The sequence below is a fragment of the Sphaerodactylus townsendi genome, linkage group LG04, assembly GCF_021028975.2.
Source record: "Sphaerodactylus townsendi isolate TG3544 linkage group LG04, MPM_Stown_v2.3, whole genome shotgun sequence".
In the NCBI taxonomy this organism is placed as follows: domain Eukaryota; kingdom Metazoa; phylum Chordata; class Lepidosauria; order Squamata; family Sphaerodactylidae; genus Sphaerodactylus; species Sphaerodactylus townsendi.
Window position 1 is genome coordinate 156,674,905 of NC_059428.1, and position 19,867 is coordinate 156,694,771.

The 19,867-nt window shown below is 47.9% G+C and overlaps 1 protein-coding gene across 1 annotated transcript; it reads left to right on the forward strand.

Moving 5' to 3' along the window:
- Nucleotides 1–540: 540 nt before the first annotated feature.
- LOC125431619 (acyl-coenzyme A synthetase ACSM4, mitochondrial-like) lies at nt 541–19,787 on the forward strand. Its single transcript, XM_048494595.1, has 14 exons — nt 541–753; nt 2,188–2,436; nt 4,035–4,245; nt 5,220–5,427; nt 6,518–6,661; nt 8,290–8,446; nt 9,039–9,127; nt 10,660–10,783; nt 12,284–12,364; nt 12,509–12,631; nt 14,073–14,200; nt 15,377–15,476; nt 16,606–16,725; nt 19,150–19,787. The coding sequence occupies exons 2-14, from the start codon at nt 2,236–2,238 to the stop codon at nt 19,255–19,257; spliced, it is 1,794 nt and encodes a 597-aa protein (XP_048350552.1). The 5' UTR covers nt 541–753; nt 2,188–2,235; the 3' UTR covers nt 19,258–19,787.
- Nucleotides 19,788–19,867: the final 80 nt, after the last annotated feature.

The following is a 19,867-nucleotide window of genomic DNA, read 5'->3' on the forward strand; positions in this document are numbered from 1 at the left end:
CCCCCCCACCCCCCCCCCCCCCCACCCCCCCCCCCCCCCACCCCCCCCCCCCCCCACCCCCCCCCCCCCCCACCCCCCCCCCCCCCCACCCCCCCCCCCCCCCACCCCCCCCCCCCCCCACCCCCCCCCCCCCCCACCCCCCCCCCCCCCCACCCCCCCCCCCCCCCACCCCCCCCCCCCCCCACCCCCCCCCCCCCCCACCCCCCCCCCCCCCCACCCCCCCCCCCCCCCACCCCCCCCCCCCCCCACCCCCCCCCCCCCCCACCCCCCCCCCCCCCCACCCCCCCCCCCCCCCACCCCCCCCCCCCCCCACCCCCCCCCCCCCCCACCCCCCCCCCCCCCCACCCCCCCCCCCCCCCACCCCCCCCCCCCCCCACCCCCCCCCCCCCCCACCCCCCCCCCCCCCCACCCCCCCCCCCCCCCACCCCCCCCCCCCCCCACCCCCCCCCCCCCCCACCCCCCCCCCCCCCCACCCCCCCCCCCCCCCACCCCCCCCCCCCCCCACCCCCCCATTGTCTTCACGGATTATTTATTAGAGGCTAACCGGTGAAATGAAAACCTGCATTCTTGGGGGCGGGGGATAATCCTTTCCTCAGAAAGCCAGATACACACGGTACACACGCAAAGATCGAGGGGTTTTTAAAAGCCAATACAAGGTGGGAGAAGAGGCTGGAAGCAGTTACTGCTAACCAACGTGGCAGAGCGGCACGGAAGAATTAAAAGAAATCTGACCATAAGCCACGCCGCCTCCAGGTAAGGATATCATGCTTTTTTCCTGCTCTTGTATCCCTTGTCTAGCACGCTGTGGAAATTTCTCCCTTTCCCAACAGTCCCAAGCATCTTGCTATAGTCAACGTGACTGTGCCGTTACAGGTTGATGGCTAGAAGTTTACTCTTAGTGCAAAGCGAAAAGATGGCTCCCTGTTACCTCTAGCAATGCATCATGATTAGAGAATTAAATGATCCAGATTGCAAGCACTTCGCGTGATGAAACGGAGCGGTGTCAAACCCAGCAAAAGGGCTTTTCAGGACCAGTAATGGGAACTGGCGGGGTTGGGCACCTGGTGGGGACCACCCCTTAACAAATGGGCCACTTCTAACTGGAGATACTGGAGCTTTCCCCAATCTTCTTGAGTCTGTGCATGTTTTGGCAATCTTGATAGAGGGAACTGCTGCCATGGGGGGCAGGGGGCATGGTGAACCACTTGATTCATGCCTTGGGGAAGGGGTCAGTCTCAAAATATTTGAAGGTTCCAACTCAAGTGTCCTCCTGCAGGCAGCAATTTTAGAATGGGTGCTCCTTGTGGAATCCAAGATGATTCCTTTTGGCATCTCCCGAAGCATTTCCTGGTCCAATGCGATGGAGGAAAGCCAGGATCGGGTCTGCTTTAGGGAAACAGGAAGTGGGTGCCAGATGCCAATAAACTGGCAGGCACAGCGCTGGGGTCACAAGGGCCAACCAGTGCCGGATAAGAGCTAGCATGGGGAAGTGGTAAAGAGCAGGTACACTCTAATCTGGAGAACTGGGTTTGATTCCCCTCTCTGCCACTTGAGCTGTGGAGGCTTGTCTGGTGAACCAGATTAGCTTGTGCACTCCAACACATGCCAGCTGGGTGACCTTGGGCTAGTCACAGTTCTTTGGAGCTCTCTCAGCCCCATCCACCTCACAGGGTGTTTGTTGTCGGGGTGGGGAGGGAAAGAAGATCGTAAGCCCCTTTGAGTCTCCTTACAAGAGAGAAAGGGGGGATATAAATCCAAACTCCTCCTCCTCCTCCTCCTCCTCCTCCTTCTTCTCTGGTCATTAGTAATTTTCCTGGCACTCCATTTCAGAACAACGCTATCTTAAGCCGATAACTCTACAATAGCATTGATTTCTTATTGGATTTTGCCCTTCCAGGACTTCACTGAAGTGGACCCCATTCTGTGAGAACGCCCCCTTCATGTTTCCCCTTTCGTTTAATACAAATCTTCCATCTTCCTCTACTCATGAGGGTGGGGGGTTGGAAAAGGCGTCCCACATGGAATAGCCTAGGGCCTTTCTTTATCTGCTGGGGCCGAGCCCAAGAACATTCAATGGAATCAATGGAATCCAGGCAGACAGGCAGGATTTTGCAACGCTCCCTAAAGTCTGGCGCTCAAATTATAACACATAATGAGTCATTTTCAACCCGCTTCTTTTCCTGAAAGCCCAAGCTACACAACACCACACAATCCTGGGCACAGACGGCTGCAGTTATGAAAACGCTAGTCAAACTCTGGGCTCCGAGACCCATTTGGAACCCGAAGCTACTTTGGAAGTCGTTCCGTAAAGACGGCAGGGCGTCTGCGTCGCTCGACCTTGCCGAGCTCGAAGCCATTAACCGGTGTGAAAAGGAGGTCCCCGAGTATTTTAATTTCGCAAACGACGTTCTGGACAAGTGGTCGCAGATAGAAAAGGTAACTGTTTTCTGACGGCAACTCCCTGCTCGGCCAGGCAATACATTCTCTAAATGGATAAACAGTTTTACACACCTGTAGTGGGGGAGGGAGAAGGATTAAAGATGAAGCCAGAATGATAAATGAAGCAAAATGAAGCCATGCTGAACTGCTGTCTAGGGCAGTGGTGGCAAACCTACGGCATGGGTGCCAGAGGTGGCACTCAGAGCCCTCTCGGTGGGCACGCAAAAACAGAGTAACCCCCACCCCCCACACACACATCTAGGCTGGCCTGGGCCGCTGGGCTCGATTATTAGCATTAAACCTAAGACCTAGTTTTGGGGAAGCAGTGTAGGCAACCTTGTTAAGTGCTGTTAAACCCCACTGATTTTCATGCAAAGTACCAAAACACGATTCTTTATCTGGGAGTAAGCTCGATTGCTGGCAATGGGGCTTGCTTCTGAGTAAACCCTCCTAGGGTTGTGATTCACCCGTCGGAAGAGTTGCTTCAAAGCAAAGCCACTGACTACCACCAAGCTTACTCCCGAGTAACGCACACCTCGGAGCCAACCGTTTTTTCTAAACTAAAACCTCAGTATTCAGGTTAAATTGCCATATTGGCACTTTGCGATAAATAAATGGGTCTTGGATTGCAATTTGGGCACTCGGTCTTGAAAAGGTTCGCCATCACTGGTCTAGGGGAAGGAGTATAAATATTGTACCAGAGCCAGCATGGTGTAGCGGCTAAGAGCAGGTGGATTCTAATCTGCAGGACAGGGTTTGATTCCCCACTCCTCCATCTGAGTGGCAGAGGCGTATCTGGTGAACCAGATGTGTTTCCGCACTCCTGCATTCCTGCTGGGCGACCTTGGGCTAGTCACAGTTCTTCGGAACTCTCTCAGGCCCACCTGCCTCACAAGGGGAGAGGAAGGGAAAGTAGACCTCCTCCTCCTCCTCCTTTTTCAAGCTATGCTTCTTAATCCACATTTGCATAGGAAGAAAGACACAAATGCAGCCACACAACTGTATTTTGGCATATTTTGCCTGGGTTCACATCGGCCTAAAATACTTATCTTAAATTTGGGAGTAGCAGTGGCGTAGTGGCTAAGAGCAGTGGCTAAGAGTGGGTGCACTCTGATCTGAAGGAACCGGGTTTGATTCCCAGCTCTGCCGCTTGAGTTGTGGAGGCTTATCTGGGGAATTCAGATTAGCCTGTACACTCCCACACACGTCAGCTGGGTGACCCTGGGCTAGTCACAGCTTCTCGGAGCTCTCTCAGCCCCACCCACCTCACAGGGTGTTTGTTGTGAGGGGGGAAGGGCAAGGAGATTGTAAGCCCCTTTGAGTCTCCTGCAGGAGAGAAAGGGGGGATATAAATCCAAATTCTTCTTCTTCTAAATTCAAATCAAAGTCTGCCTCATAATTTTCTCTTAGGTCAGGCTGATAGTGAGAACGTGACTAGCCCAGGCCAGACAGCTAGACTTCATAATAAATAGGGATTGGAGCCTTTCTCTCTCCAAGTCCCATTCAGCCATCATGACTCATAGCTGTCAATGGACCACGCTTATTCTTAGGCTGTTGCAGATCGTGATGCTGAGTCTCTGATGCTGCTTTTGCAGGAGGGAAACAGACCTCCTAACCCTGCCTTGTGGTGGATCAACGGCAAAGGGAGCGAAGTGAGATGGAGCTACGAAGAGCTGGCAGCCCTGTCGAGGAAAGCGGCCAACGTCCTCATGGATCCGTGTGGTCTACAAAGAGGAGACCGGGTGATCCTCATTCTGCCTCGCGTACCAGAATGGTGGCTGCTAAATGCAGCCTGCATTCGGACAGGTGAAAATGGCGTTGTTGTCCCTGCTTAGTTACGATGGGAGACCACCAAGGAAATCCAAGGTCACTACAGCCAGTGGCCAGCGTGTGGTAGTGGTTAACAGTCAATTGCAAATGCCTTAACAGTCCAGGTGCTCGGGAGCAACAGCCGCAGAAGGCCATTGCTTTCACAACCTGCATGTGAGCTCCCAAAGGCACCTGGTGGGCCACTGCGAGTAGCAGAGAGCTGGACTAGATGGACTCTGGTCTGATCCAGCTGGCTTGTTCTTATGTTCTTATGACCCTAATTTGGAGGACAAGGTTTGATTCCGCACTCCTCCACATGAGCAGCTGACTCTTATCTGGTAAACCAGATTTGCTTCCATGCTCCTACATTCCTGCTGGGTGACCTTGGGCTAGTCGCAGTTCTCTCTGAACTCTCTCAGCCCCACCTACCTCGCAAGGAGAGGGAGGGAAAGAACTTTGTAAGCTCCTTTGAGTCCTTTTTTTCAGGAGAGAAAGGCAGGGTATAAATCCAAACTCTTCCTCTTTTTCTATGGGAATTAAATCAGCCAAGAGGTAGTGTAGTGGTGAAAAGCAGTGGACTTTAACCTGGAGAATCAGGTTTGATTCTCCACTCCTCCACATGAATCCTGCTGGGTGTCCTTGGACCTGTCACACTTTGCTCACGACTCTCTCAGCCCATGAAGAGGAAGACAATGCAAACCGCTTCCAAATGTCTCTTGCCTTGAAAACCCTACAGCATAGGTGTCAAACTCGCGGCCCTCCAGATGTTGTGGACTACAGTTCCCATCATCCTCTGCCAGAATGTTGCTGGCAGCGGGTGATGGGAACTGCAGTCCAGAACATCTGGGGGGTCGAGTTTGACACCTGTGCCCTACAGGGTCACTCTATCAGCTGAGACTTGATGGCACACAGATAAATCAATATACACGCCTGACCCCAAAGATGACTGTATCAATTCACTGCTCTTTCAGGGATTATCTTCATTCCGGGGACACCTCTACTGACCGCCAAAGACATCCTGTTCCGACTGCAGGCTTCTAAAGCCAAGGGCATTATCACCAACGAGAACCTGGCCCCAGTGGTAGATTCTGTTTCTTCGTCTTGCCCCTTTCTGAGGACAAAGCTCCTGGTCTCTGAAGGCAAGAGAGGCGGCTGGCTGAATTTCAAGGAGCTCCTTCGGTGAGTGCCCTGGTTTCCGAAGTACACTCCTTCACTTAAGCGAGTTAAAAATTCTTCTGGTTCTGGTGGGTTTTCCTGGCTGTGTGGCCCAGGTTTGGTGGATCTTGTTCCTAACGTTTCGCCTGCATCTGTGGCTGGCATCTTCAGAGGTGTATCACAGAGGAAAGTCTGTTACACACAGGGACTTCCCCCTGTGATACACTTCTGAAGATGCCAGCCACAGATGCAGGCGAAACATTAGGAACAAGATCCACCAGACCTTGGCCCCACAGCCCGGAAAACCCACCAGAACCAGTTGAATCCGGCCGTGAAAGCCTTCGACAATACATTAAAAATTCTTCCTTTTTGCAACAAGGAGGAAAGCACACATTCGATAATAGCTAACCTGTGATGGCAGCGTAAAAAGAACACAGCCAATACCTTTAAAAAATATAATAATGGGATGTGGTTCCAGTCTATCTCAAAGGCTTATAGCCCCCCTTGAAGAATGCCTCCCCCCCCCCATGACCAAATACTAGCACATGGGTTGTACACGAAGGCTGGGCATACATGGCTATTCTATGATTAATAGAAGTCCCAAGAACAGCCCCCAGAATCACAGGCTAGCCCCTTGTTAGCGACACTGGGCTACTCTATAAAGCAGGGAGCCCTTGGAATTTAAATGGCTTCTGCAGGAGGCGGAGCCCAAACAAAAATGGCTTCTGCAGGAGGCGGAGCCAAACAGTCAGTCTCTCCTTTCTTTGCAAAAAAAAGAAAAGCAAACTATAAACAAATGAAGGAGAGCTGAAGGAGGAAGGGAGAAAAAAGAAGGGGGAATGAAAAGAAGGAAAGCCTAAAAGGGGAATGGAACCACAAGCGGAGTGTTTTCCAGTCCTCCAAATCCTGCAGCTGCTATGGCAGACGAAGACCCTTTGGTTTGAACAAAGGCAGCCAGTAATAAGCCGTGCCTTACAATCACACTGCTCATTTCTGAAAGATCAGCAGATGCCCGGGAAAGTACTGGTGGCCACCACAACAAAAACCTTTCTGTAAAGTCCAACGAGACAGCTTCGTTACGAATCTCTGCCACTCTTTCTTTCCTTCCTTTAAGAGCGGCCCCTTCCAGCCACGACTGCGTGAAAACCAAGAGCGATGAACCCATGACTATCTACTTCACAAGCGGAACCACGGGGTCTCCCAAGATGGCAGAGCATACCCACAGTAGCTTTGGCATTGGGTGTGCCTTGCCTGCAAGGTATGTGCTCTGGAGTCTCAGATGCCTTCCAAACTTCTTCCTGTCCACACTTCCCTTAAGTCAGTCTGATTTCCGACTGCTGGTGACAGATCCTTTTTGGTGTTGGGCCCAGCCTTACGGAGTGGCCTCCCAGGGAACCCTGACACTAACCTTGTTCTGCAAACACTACCAAGCCGTTTTTATTCAGACGGTCTTTGAAGGGAATTCAGGACCTTCAGAGGGTGTTGCGGAAGTTCTGGGGCATTTAATTCTTGTAAACAATGCCTTTTTCAAGAGTGCAAACTTCTGAGCCGGCCTTGAAGCACAGTGAAAACAAAGTAAATAAATGGCAAGTCATTTACTTGGTAAATGGATAAATGAATCCTTAAATACTGTGAATGACTTGGCTGAAAGTGACCTACTTGGAGAAAAAGAAGAAGACACACTCTCCATGCCCTTCCCCCCTCACAACAAACACCCTGTGAGGTAGGTGGGGCTGAGAGAGCTCCGAGAAGCTGTGACTAGCCCAAGGTCACCCAGCTGGCATGTGAGGGAGTGTACAGGCTAATCTGAATTCCCCAGATAAGCCTCCACAGCTCAGGCCGCAGAGCTGGGAATCAAACCCGGTTCCCCCAGATTAGATACACGAGCTCTTAACCTCCTACGCCACTGCTGCTCCCTGTGGCACAAAAAGGATGGCTTGTGCCACTTGTCAGGAGATAGCTCCCTGGTAGCTTTCCTTGTAGGTAAAGAAATGTTGCAGAGTCCCTTCGAAGTATCCAGAGCTCACTCACTTTCAAAGGCAACACACAGGGCTGCCCCTGACATCTGAAGTTGTAGACCAGTGTGGTGTAGTGTTTAAGAGCAGGTGGACTCTAATCTGGAGAACCGGGTTTGATTCCCCACTCCTCCACCCGAGCGGTAGACTCTAATCTGGTGAACCAGATTTGTTTCCCCACCTCCTACACATGAAGCCTGCTGGGTGACCTTGGGCCAGTCATAGCTCTCTGTTATCTCTCTCAGTACTGGGAAATTCCACCACAATTCTCAGCATCTTCCCCAGACTATGGTTCCCAGATTTCTTTGGGAAGGGAGAACCAGGATAGTAGTACTGATAGATCAGTGGTTCCCAAGCAGCGGTAGGTATACCCCCCAAGGGTACATGCCAGAGCATTGGGGGTCACGTGAAAAAAAAATTAAATAATGGGTTTGCTAATTTGAGGACACAATTCTAGGGAAGTGAGTTGCCAAGGGGTATGTGAATTAAAAAAGGTTGAGAACCACTGCATAGGTAACTACCCTGTTTCCCCGAAAATAAGACATCCCCTGAGAATAAGACGTAGTAGAGGTTTTGCTGAAGTGCTAAATATAAAGCATCCCCCGAAAGTAAGACGTAGCAAAGTTTTTGTTTGGAAGCATGCCCGCCGAACAGAACACCAGAGCATGCAGCTGTGGAGCGGAAAAATAAGACATCCCCTGAAAATAAGACATAGCGCATCTTGGGGAGCAAAAATTAATATAAGACACTGTCTTATATTCGGGGAAACACGGTAGCATGCAAGTATAAAGTAAAGACGCAGTCATCCTTTCTAAGTATCTCTGGGCAAGCTAAAAATGAGCCCTGACCTATTCCTTTCTGTGTTTCGCAGGTACTGGCTGGATTTGAAACCATCAGATATCATGTGGAATATGTCCGACACAGGTTGGATCAAGGCCGCCATAGGGAGTGTTTTTGCTCCATGGCTTCGTGGCTCCAGCGTCTTCATACACCACATGCCGCAGTTCGATCCCAGAGAGATTCTGAATGTAAGAGGATAAATCCTATCACATGGCTGGGTTTACTTTTCATAATTGGTAACTGTGCAAAGTATTCTCTTAAGAGCCTATCGTTTCTGTCCCCCCTGTGTTCAGAACTGAAGAAAAGGGGGGACTTAAAGCTGTTCCAGACAATGACCCCTTCCGCACACGCAAAATAATGCGTTTTCAAACCACTTTCACAATTGTTTGCAAGTGGATTTTGCCATTCCACACAGCTTCAAAGAGCACTGAAAGCAGTTTGAAAGTGCATTATTTAGCATGTGTGGAGTGAGTCAAAGATTGATTAAATATTTGAAATGTAATGCAATATTGCGCTATACAAAAATTATAAAATTAAGTCCAGATATGTGATTTATAAATTACATTTATTTTTCAGATATGATTATTTTAAAGCTAAGTTCGTTTTAAGATTAACTTTCATTTTGGTTTAAAAGTTTCTCTATTTTAATGATATCGGCACAGTTTGGCCAACTAGGCCAACATATGTCTGAGAGCGCAAAGGACGACAATGTTGGATAAGCAGATTCATATTCTGCTAAGCAAACTCACCATGTTTTTATCTTGCTCTCTCTCTCTCCAGACTCTGGTCAGGTACCCCGTAACTACCATGTGCAGTGCTCCGACCGGCTATCGGATGCTGGTCCAACAGGATCTTACAGGTACTCCTAGGCTCTAACAACAACACAAGCCTTTATTGGCATATAAAACAGGACAAAATTTTAAAACAAAACAAGGTTAAGAAATGCAGTTGAAACTGCTAATTTCGAGTATAGAATTTTACAACGGATTTCACAAAAGAGCACATCAGAGCTGTTCAGGAGATTGGGTATCTTATAACACTCATGCCGCTGAGAACATTGCAAGAAAATGGAATTCATGTATTTCATGCGTATCTTATTGTATTTAGGGCATAGAAACAGAGAATGGTCAAGTGTTTCAACCGTAGTCATATCACATGAACAAACTCTTTTAGAACGTTCCATATTCTTAAATCTTCCCTCCAGCAGAGCTGATGGCAGCACATTACATCTTTGCAGTGGCCAAGTTGCTTCTCCCTTCTGGAGGTGGGATTAATCCAAAGCAGGCGAAAGATAATGCTGCTTTATATAACTCACACGCTGCGCATGGGATTAATAATGTAGTCGGAGAACAGGTTGTCTTGGCAGCACGAGTCAAATTATGAAAATCAAGATCCAAGAGCCTATTCTTAACTAGTCTGAAGGCTTCCACCTTTGCGAGCAGGTACTCCTGACTCTTTAATGCAGGAGTGACCAACCTATGGTGCTCCAGATTTTCATGGACTACAATTTCCATCAGCCCCTGCCAGCATGGCCAATTGGCCACCGCTACTTTAATGGCATCAGGAATGTACAGGCTCTGTCTTTCTGCACAATTACGGAGCCTTACACTTAAGGTTGAGCCACCACCCTATTGGTTGATCGACATCCGACCCACAGACTAACTTGCTCAGCCCTCCCACTTAAAACACAAAACGAAGATGTCGGATACTAGATTGGGTCATTAGTGCAACTATCTCAGTAGTTGGCATTGCCCTGCAGTTTTATAAGATGACCTGTTATACAAATACTTCAATAACATTTTTAAAGCCAGCACAATCCTCTGCTCCAATCATCTGTCTCACAGATGAGTGTGCCGAGAACTGGGTGGGCACATGTGAAGAGGTGATCAAGTAGGGCTGCAAACCTCCAAGAGATGGTCAAGGAGGGTTGCAACTAAAGATCTCCCTCTACTACAGTTGATCTCCCGACAACCGAGATCAGTTCTCCTGGAGAAAAAGGCTGCTTTGGAAGATGGGGTCTACGTTATTATACCCTGCTAAGGCCCCTCCCCTCCCCAGCCCCACCCTCCTCAGGCTCCACCCACAAAAATCTCCACATATTTCCCAACCCAGAGCTACAAACCTTGTCTTCAGCCCAATGGGCGTCCAGGGTTAGTGCCCTGGCTCTGCACTGGGAGCCTTTCTACATTCCATTGTCCCCCACATAGCCCTTTTGAGAGGTCAAAGGTGATCCTCTCCTGGCCTATTCCCAGCAGAAAAACTGCCTGGATCCAACTGGCTGTCTCTGATATTCCCACCGTGTGGAGGGAGACATTACAATGAAGGAAAACGTTTTGGATGACGGGGCAGGAAAAACACAGGCAACCCTACCCCCAACCCTATTTCGTTTCTCAACTTGAAGCTACAGGTTCAAGAGCCTAAAGCACTGCTCGACAGGAGGGGAGTCGCTCAACCCCGAAGTGCTGGTGCAGTGGAAAAAACAAACAGGGCTGGACCTCTATGAAGGCTACGGACAGACCGAAGTGGTAAGCGTGCGTGTGTAAAGTGCTGTCAACTTATGGCATGGTGTGATGGCGGCTTAACCTCAAGATCTGTATGGAAAGCTTTTACGCGGCAGCGCTACCGGCGATGAGGAGACGACAGCCTGAATGAAATTTCTGCCTAGCAATCATGCTGGCAGGGGATGACATGGAACCGCAGTCCAACACTGAGGGCCGCCGAAGCCGGACATAATTTTGCTGATTCACATAAGCCCTGCCAGCATCATGCATGGCGGGGATGGTCAAGAGACTGATCATCCCTTGCGGATGGCCTCTCATGGCAAATCTATAAGCATTGACCTGGGCAGGGAGTTCTTCATGCATATGGTTCTCCAGATGTTCATGGATTGCCTAATTCCCCATCAGCCCCTGCCAGCATGGCTGCAAGCGGTAGGGCATCTGTGGGAATTGTAGGTCTATAAGAACAGATTCGCAGGTTACACATCCTGGAGGCCATAGTGTTGAATCCCGCTGTAGAGCTGCCAAAGAAACACAAGGCAAACAGAGGTGGTTTGCCGTTGCCTGTCTCTGCATAGGACCCCAGACTTCCTTGGTGGTCTCCCATCCAAATACTAACCAGGGCTGACCCTACTTAGCTTCTGACATCTGATGAGATCCGGCTAGAACACGGCACTTTCTGCACAAAACCCGAAAACATATCCAAAATGTTTTCAATCCCCCTTATGTCCGCATTTACCCTCTCCAAACGATTTTTGCCTTTTATGTTGAGTTTGTCATGTGGAATCACTGCTTCGGTGATTCCCGTCTTGCAGCCCATCTGGAACTAACTCATCATTTTAGAACCTTAATGTGGCCACGATATGAAAATAAAAGCAACTGCATTTGCACAAATCTTTAAAATGTTACCATCTGGCAGACGATACAGGTCTATAAAAATTAGGACAAAGAGGCTTAGAGACAGCTTCTACTCTAGAGCTGTGGCGATGCTGAACTCCGGGGCTTCGTGTTGATGTGTTTGGGGCTGTGTAGGGATGGGTGGAGGAAGGGGAAAGTGAGGATGGGGTATGAGTCTGGAATTGTGTGCATCGAGGAATGCTGCTGTAAATTTTCGTTGTGCGTGCACAATGACAATAAATGCTTATGCTAAAATACAGCTTTTCAACAATCAAAAAGTCCTTCCTTAACTGATCTCTAGAAGGCTGTTTGAGTCTTGAAGGGCAGGGATTCCAGAGAGCGGGGGGCAGGGGGCTAACACAGAGAAGGCCTTCTTCTGCCTGCTTATCAATCTTACCTCCAGCATCTTCCAGCTCCAGAGGATTTAGGTCAAAGACTCTCATCCGGATTCTCCGTCTGCTGCAACAAGCTATCACGGGCCGCTCTGGAATCTGTTGACATACATAAAAGCATTCCGCCTTTACAGATCTCTCAATAAATAAATGGATACTCTTTTCTGATCTAATAAACCTAGTGTGAAAGCTGTGGATTTTTTAAAACTCAGGTGGTTTAAAATTCTATTTGCTGCAGGGGGTGATATCACTAATGGAAAAAGGAAAGGAAATTAAACCTGGCTCTATGGGTAAGCCGGTTGCATCGTATGACGTTCAGGTAAGACAACATCTTGTTTGTCAACCAGATGTGGAAAACGAGGAACAAGAATGGCATCTGAACAGGTGTATTCAGAGGCTGTTGGGAGGTTTGTTTCTCAGTCATACCTCACTCAGACTGGCCGCCATGTTTGCCATTTTCTAGATCATAGATGCCAATTCTGCAAATATTCTTGCCTCTCATACGGGGAGGGAAGGGGAGATCAAAGCGATCAGAATCCAAATCCAAGCCGGTCCCAATTTTATAACTTTTTTCACAGCTCACGTGGTTGGCTTAATTTATAACACAGCACTTTCCCCTTTTCATCATTTCAGGATGGCGATGCGCCACACAATGATATCACCACACCATGCAAGTCTATACGGTATAGGTGGAATAAACCACATGGATGCCGTTTTCAGTGGCAGCCTCGCGGCACATGTTAATATGCAGTTCTGTTCTCATCCAAAATCGCTACCGAGAGCCCAAGGGACTCCTGATGTATAAAAGGAGGAGGGCTGCTTTTCTAAAGGAGCCAGTGTGGTGTAGTGGTTAAGAGCAGATGCACTCTAATCTGGAGAACCGGGTTTGATCCACCACTCTGCCACTTGAGCTGTGGAGGCTGATCTGGTGAACCAGATTAGCTTGTGCACTCCAACACATGCCAGCTGGGTGACCTTGGCCTAGTCATGGTTCTTTGGAGCTCTCTCAGTCCCACCCACCTTACGGGGTGTTTGTTGTGGGGGGAAGGGAAAGGAGATTATAAGCCCCTTTGAGTCTCCTTACAGGAAAGAAAGGGGGATATAAATCCAAGCTCTTCTTCTAAACGTAAGAAATCAGACAGAAAAAAAAGCAAACTTTACAATCTTATCAGAGAGGATGCTTTCCTCACTTAAAACTTTCCCAAACACTAGAACAGAAATTTTCATGGCCCATCCAGGAGGCATACCATTGACCAGAGGGAGTAGAAAAGGAACGCAATGAAGAAAAACCCACAGGGGCGTTTAAAACAATTGGTTAATTGAAGGCAAGATATTTTTTAAAAGATAATCATGTTGAAATTGGTTTATTCTTCTTTTAGGTCACAGCAGCTCATGATTGACTCTCTAAAAAGCAGCAGAAAGTCCCCAGTTTGGATTGGAACCATTTTGCAGCTACAAGAAATAGGCTGCTATTTGCTCCCCTGTGGGAAAAAATACAGGGAACATTCAGGCAACCTGTTTCCACCAATGAAGCAAATAATACCTCAGGGTGGGGGATGGAGGGCTACTTGAAATTGGAAATCTGGGAACTTTAAGAAGAAGAGTCTGGATTTATATCCCCCCTTTCTCTCCTATAAGGAGACTCAAAGGGGCTTACAATCTCCTTTCCCTTCCTCTCCCCACAACAGGCACCTTGTGAGGCAGGTGGAGCTGAGAGAGCTCCGAAGAACTGTGACTAGCCCCAAGTCACCCCCCTTGGGAATGCAGAGGAGTCTGCGGAAACACATCCTGGTTCACCAGATAAGCCCACTCTAAAATTGAAGGTAGGGGAATCAAACCTGGTTCTCCAGATTAGAGTCCACCTGTTCTTAAACACTACACCACACTGGCTCTTTTCACAAAAATAAGAATTGGCAATCCACTCTGGGATCTTTCAGTATCTTGTCTGGTTTGACCTCAAGCTTATAGCGATGTAATGTAAAATTTCAGCTGTGTTCTGACTCCCTTTTCTAATTGTTTGTTGCAAGGATAATCCAGAGAAAACGGCCTCAACCTTTCGTGGAAATTTCTACCTCACTGGAGACAGAGGGTGGATGGACGAAGATGGATACCTGTGGTTTGTTGCGAGAGCCGACGATGTCATTATGTCTTCTGGGTTCGTACATTTCGCTTTCAGAGCAAAAAAAAAACACACCAGAGATTTATTTTGTTATGGAATCAGATGGATCCAGCCAGGTTGATTCACATTACTGTAAAGTCGGTACCGAATGCATGCAACACATCCTATCTGGGACTGTCCTTACAAATGATTGAGAAACTCCAGTTGGTTCAAAAGGCTTTTACTGGAGCGAGCCAATGTAAACACATTTCACCTGTTCCTGAGCATGAAAATTGCCACCTTGTTTCCAAGCTCAAAACGTTGGTCCTTAACTTGCATGGGCCTTTATTTATTTACAATTGTCAAGTCGCAGGTAACTTATGGTGACCCCATAGGTTTTCAAGATAAAAGTGGTTCAGAGGTGGCTTGCCCTTGCCTGTCTCTGCGTAGCAAACCCTGGACTTCCCTGGCAGTCTTTCATCCAAGTACCAACCAAGGCCGACCCGGTTTAGCTTCTGAGATCTGACAAGATGGGCTAGCCTGGGTCATCCGGGTTAAGATGGACCTTATTTCAAGGACCCTTAATTAAAGGACTGTTTCGGTCTGTTTGGTACATACGTTCTGCTTGCCTGTTTTTGCTGACTGTGCCACCTCTCAGCACTGTAAAAGTGGCCACGGGACATATTTCTGTAGCAGTCCTGTGGTCTGAAACTGTCTTTCAGAAGAAGATGAGAAAATCACCTTCCCTGCTGGCCTCCAGAAAACGGCACTGCTTTTAGGGCTGCCAACCTCCAGGTAGTGACTGGGGATCTCCTGCTGTTTCAATTGATCTCAGTTCACTTGGAGGAAATGGCCACTTGGCCAGGTGAACTCTATGGCATTGAAGTCTCGCCCCTCCCCAATTCTTACCCTCCTGAGGCTCCATCCCCAAATTTCCAGGTATTTCCCAGTCTGGACTGGCAACCTTGGCTGCTTAGGATGGCCTTTTGCGGAGTTTTAGGATATCAGGTAGAATGTCAACGCCTGTTCTGTGTATTTCAATGCTTTTCTAGGTATGGATTTTCCTTTCTGTTTTTATATCGGATTTCATAGGTGTAAGATCACTCGCTGGGGGTAAAGGGTGGGGTATTAATACTTTAGCAAACCAACATGTTCCCAAACCAAGACAATCCTCACCCCAAACTTTATATACGTTTAAAATGAGAATCTGGCTACTTCTGCTCCTCTTCCTAGGTATCGTATTGGGCCCTCCGAAGTAGAAAATGCATTAATCGAACACCCTGCTGTGGTTGAGTCTGCCGTGGTCAGCAGCCCAGATGCTATCAGAGGGGAGGTAATGAAGAATTTAAAGTCTAACCTTTCATATTTAAGAACTGTGATGTCATGAGGGCAAACCATTCCCCACTGAACCTCTTTCATCATCCTTCTATACTTTTGTCTTTGCTTTTTGCTGTGCAGCTTGTAGGTTCATCTATCCCATGGACATGATTTTAAATGCAATTTTACACGGTATTTATACTAAGGATTTATACACGGTATTTATACTTTGCTTCTCACAGCCCTACGTTTTTGATGCAAACATCCCCTCTGTCAATGTTGCCTCTGCCTGGTGCTCGTTACCTTTGTGTATAAATGCGTACAACAACATAAACAGTGTTTACAGTGGTGTAAAAATGCCACAAAATGACAAGACTCTGGAATACCAGAAGCAAAACCAGCCAGAACAAAAAAGATTCACAATGATAAGGGGGGGAAAGAGGGGGAAAGGCATATTTACACATCATTGATTTATATACACAATATACATAATTTATATGTATACCCCCAAAGGGAGTTGGCTGGCACAAGAAGCGTCTTCCTATGCCAGCTGCTATCCCTGGTGGATTAAACATTTCCGTACATCCAAAAACATGCTTGGAATCCAGTTTGTCTTGGGTAATGCCATGCAGTATTTCCAAAAGACGGTCACAGCAGGGCATCCATACACCAAAGCTATTATGAGTACATTATTATTTTTTCCTTAGTTGCTCCAAATTTTTTTATAGCCGGTTCTCCCCCATTTGATCGAGGGCAATAGCTCTCAACAGGAACCAGATGCCCCCTTCCAGAGGGTGATTTTCTGGGGAGGGGGACTCACAATTTTTTGTGGGCAAATGTTGAAGACAGCATTCAGGATTTCACTGCAACTTTCCACTTGCAGTTCCTTGTTCTGTACTGCTGACCCTGAGGATAAAACCCTGTCTTTTCTCCAGGCCCATAAAAATGAAACCCACAGAAAACAGGAATGACCTCTATTGTAAGTATCATTTGGCAATACGAGGGACATTAGTTTTCCCTTGGCTATACCATTTGATCTTATCTCTGTATATTTAATTTAAAAAGACTTGAAAAAAGTAAACATTGCTTTGCCAGGAGTGGCGTTTTTGATTACCCAAAGGTTACAACCTGACTTTTCTTCCTAGGTGGTGAAAGCTTACGTCGTCCTGTCTCCTTCCTTTGCATCCCATGATAAGGAGGAGCTAACCCTTGAGCTTCAAGACCACGTCAAGAAAACGACAGCTCCTTACAAGTATCCCAGAAAAGTAAGGCCTGTTTAAAGCTCTACAAAACAGGCAGGGCCTCCAGGAAAAGGGCAATCATCGCTGAGGAAATTACTAAATTTTGTAAACAGTTTCCCCGCAGAGTTCCTAGTTTCTGATACAGGCTCTCCCCTTTGGGGATTAAACTGCAGTCGTCTTTTTATCCATAAAATGGACACCTCCAGCTGCCTCTGTTGAGTCACGCTGCTGCGGTAAAAACAGGTCAAATCAAATATAGGCGAACTTCTCTTTGCTGCAACGGCTGACCACAAAATGGGTGCTCCTAAACTGCAGCGCCTGCAATAAAGAACGTTAATACATTATTGCTTAACCTATCAGGAACTCGAGTCTAGGTGCACGAATATAATTAATATGTGTCATCTTGAAGAGTAGAGGCAGTGATGGCGAACCTATGGCACGGGTGCCAGAGGTGGCACTTAGAGCTCTCTCTGTGGGCACGCACAGAGTTCATCATGTGGGGGGGAAATCGCCCCCCCACACACACACACATTTAGGCTGGCCTGGGTCTCTGGGCTCGATTATTAGCATTAAACCTAAAACCTAGTTTTGGGGAAGCAGTATAGGTAATCCTGTAAAGCGCTGTTAAACCCCACTGTTTTTTATGCAAAGAACTAAAGTGCGTTCCTTTACCTGACAATGTGGCTTGCTTCTGAGTAAACCCTTCTAGGGTCATGATTCACCCGTTCAAAGAGTTGCACGGTTGCTGCAAAGCAAAGCCACCTTCTACCCCCAAGCCTACTCCCGAGTAACGCACGCCTCAGAGCCAACCATTTTTTCAAACCTAAAACCTCAGTATTCAGGTTAAATTGCCGTGTCGGCGCTTTGCGACAAATCAGTGGGTTTTGGGTTGCAGTTTGGGCACTCGGTCTCAAAAAGGTTCACCATCACTGATATAGGGGATGGAGGCTTTGGGCCTCTCGGCCTACCTCAGCAAAACCTTGTAGTTTTCTGGGCCTACCTGAGGCCTCGCCTCCATTTGGGAGCGTCAAGCTTCATGTCCTGAAGAGGCCGTGTGGAACTGGATTTTCCAGGAGATATGACTGAAAAACTAATTTATAAATAAAACCTCATGGCTGGAAAGCTAGTTCCTGAACAGGTAAAGGTCAGGGTTGATGGAGGCACACAGGAATGGAGCCCTAAGGATTCTGGGAAATGTAGTCTGGCTTCCACAGAAGTCCTGCAAAATGGAGGACTGACAGAAAGCTGAAGAGGGAGGGAGGGAGACAAAGGCTCGTTCCGCACAAGCAGAATAATGCACTTTCAAACTGCTTTCAGTGCTCTTTGAAGCTGTGCAGAATGGCAAAATCCACTTGCAAACAGTTGTGAAAGTGGTTTGAAAATGCATTATTTTGCATGTGCGGAAGGGGCCAAAGAGCAGATTTGGGAGCCTGGCTGGAAAAGAGCAATCCCATAATGCAATCCTGTGCAGACTCGCTCCATGCTAAGGGCCTGGGTTCGAGTGGAGTCCGCCTGGGTGGTGAGGGCAGAGTTGTGAGGAGTTGCCAACTCTGGGCTGGGAAATTCCTGGATATTTGGGGGGTTGGAGCCTAAGGAAGGTGGGATTGGGGAAGGGAGCGAGTTCATTGGGGTATAACGACACGGAGCTGCCATTTTATCCAGGGGAATTATCATCTGGCGATTAGATGTCATTCCAGGAGATCTCCAGGCGACACCTGGCCGTTGTCAACCCCGCTACTCAGTTTAACATGTGCGCCACCGAGGCATGATCACGTCCTCCTTTTACGTGGTTGTTCCATACTGCTACGTTGTGGTTGCTTTAGCTACAGGCTGGCTTGTTTACTATCCATTCAGCAAAGTTTGTAGCCTTCCTTCCAAACAAGCGGCTTTTCTTCTGGTTAGTTCCCTCCTTTCCATTTTTATAACAAACATCTGAGAGGTGTCAGGCTGAAACCCGGGGCCTGAGTTCAGGTCCCCCCCCCCACCCCCACCCCCCCGGCCCGAGACATATCGCTGAAGAAACTCAGACCTTCTCTATCAAAATCCACACCCCCACATATGCTGTTCGGCCTTTCTTTGGTTTCAGGATTCAAGAAAATCTATCCACTCTTGGTAGGTGGCGAAATGACTGATGTGTCAAAGACTGGGATCTAACCAGGGTTCAAATCCCCCCGAATTGCAATTAAATTTGCAAAGGGCTCTTGGGTCAGTCATTCTTGCTCAGCCTGGCCTACCTTGCCGAACTGTTGTGAAGATTGAACGGCAAAAAGAGAAGCATGTTCACTGCCCCGAGTTCTTTGGAAGGAGGCTGGGGCTTTCGAAAGTGATGCTTTTGTATAAAGGAAGCTATTCTGAGGTTATAGAACAGACTGAGATGTGCCTGATCGTGAAACAAATATCTGTTATTGATATGGCGACTACCTTGCGTTTTCTTTTTCTTTCGATCAGGTGGAGTTTGTCCACCAGCTGCCAAAAACTGTCAGCGGCAAAATCCGAAGAAATGAATTAAGGAAAAAGGAATGGGAACAGATCAAGCACGGCACTCACATATGGTAAAAGTTCTCCACCACCCTGTTCAGGATTAGGTAGTAAAGTCCAAAAGGGACACCAAATATGTGCAATACATGTATGCAGTTTTATATTTTAGGGGTTATTGAAGGGGGAAAAAACGGGACAGATGTTAAACAAGGACTTAATTTTAAACTAATTCCTTGTGATTTGAAAGCTTGTGGGGAATTCAGCTCATCCCTATTGGTTGTTCAATTGCATCAACCTCCAGAACAGATGAAGGGCACCGGGGAAGGGGGCGGGGCAAACAACTCCATTTGCAGGTCCTTGTACGACAGTTTGAGCCCCCAGTTTCCACTAGTAAAGAGAACTGGCTCTTTTCCAATTTTCTATGTGAATTTTCTACCATGTCAATTTCAATGTGAATGTATTTGTACAACTTTGAATTGCTAGTAACTGATGGAAAGGTGGAGCAGACATCTGAAATAAAAGCTCTTTATATTAGGACACACCACGATAATGGACTGATTGTTGTCTGAAGGCACAGAATAAACACTTCTACCTGCCTTGTAGTAAAACAAAGCATCAATCTATGAAGGCCAGGTCTGTAGCATTCTAGAGTCTCAAGGTGAGAACAGCTTTCCAAGCCAGACCCCTT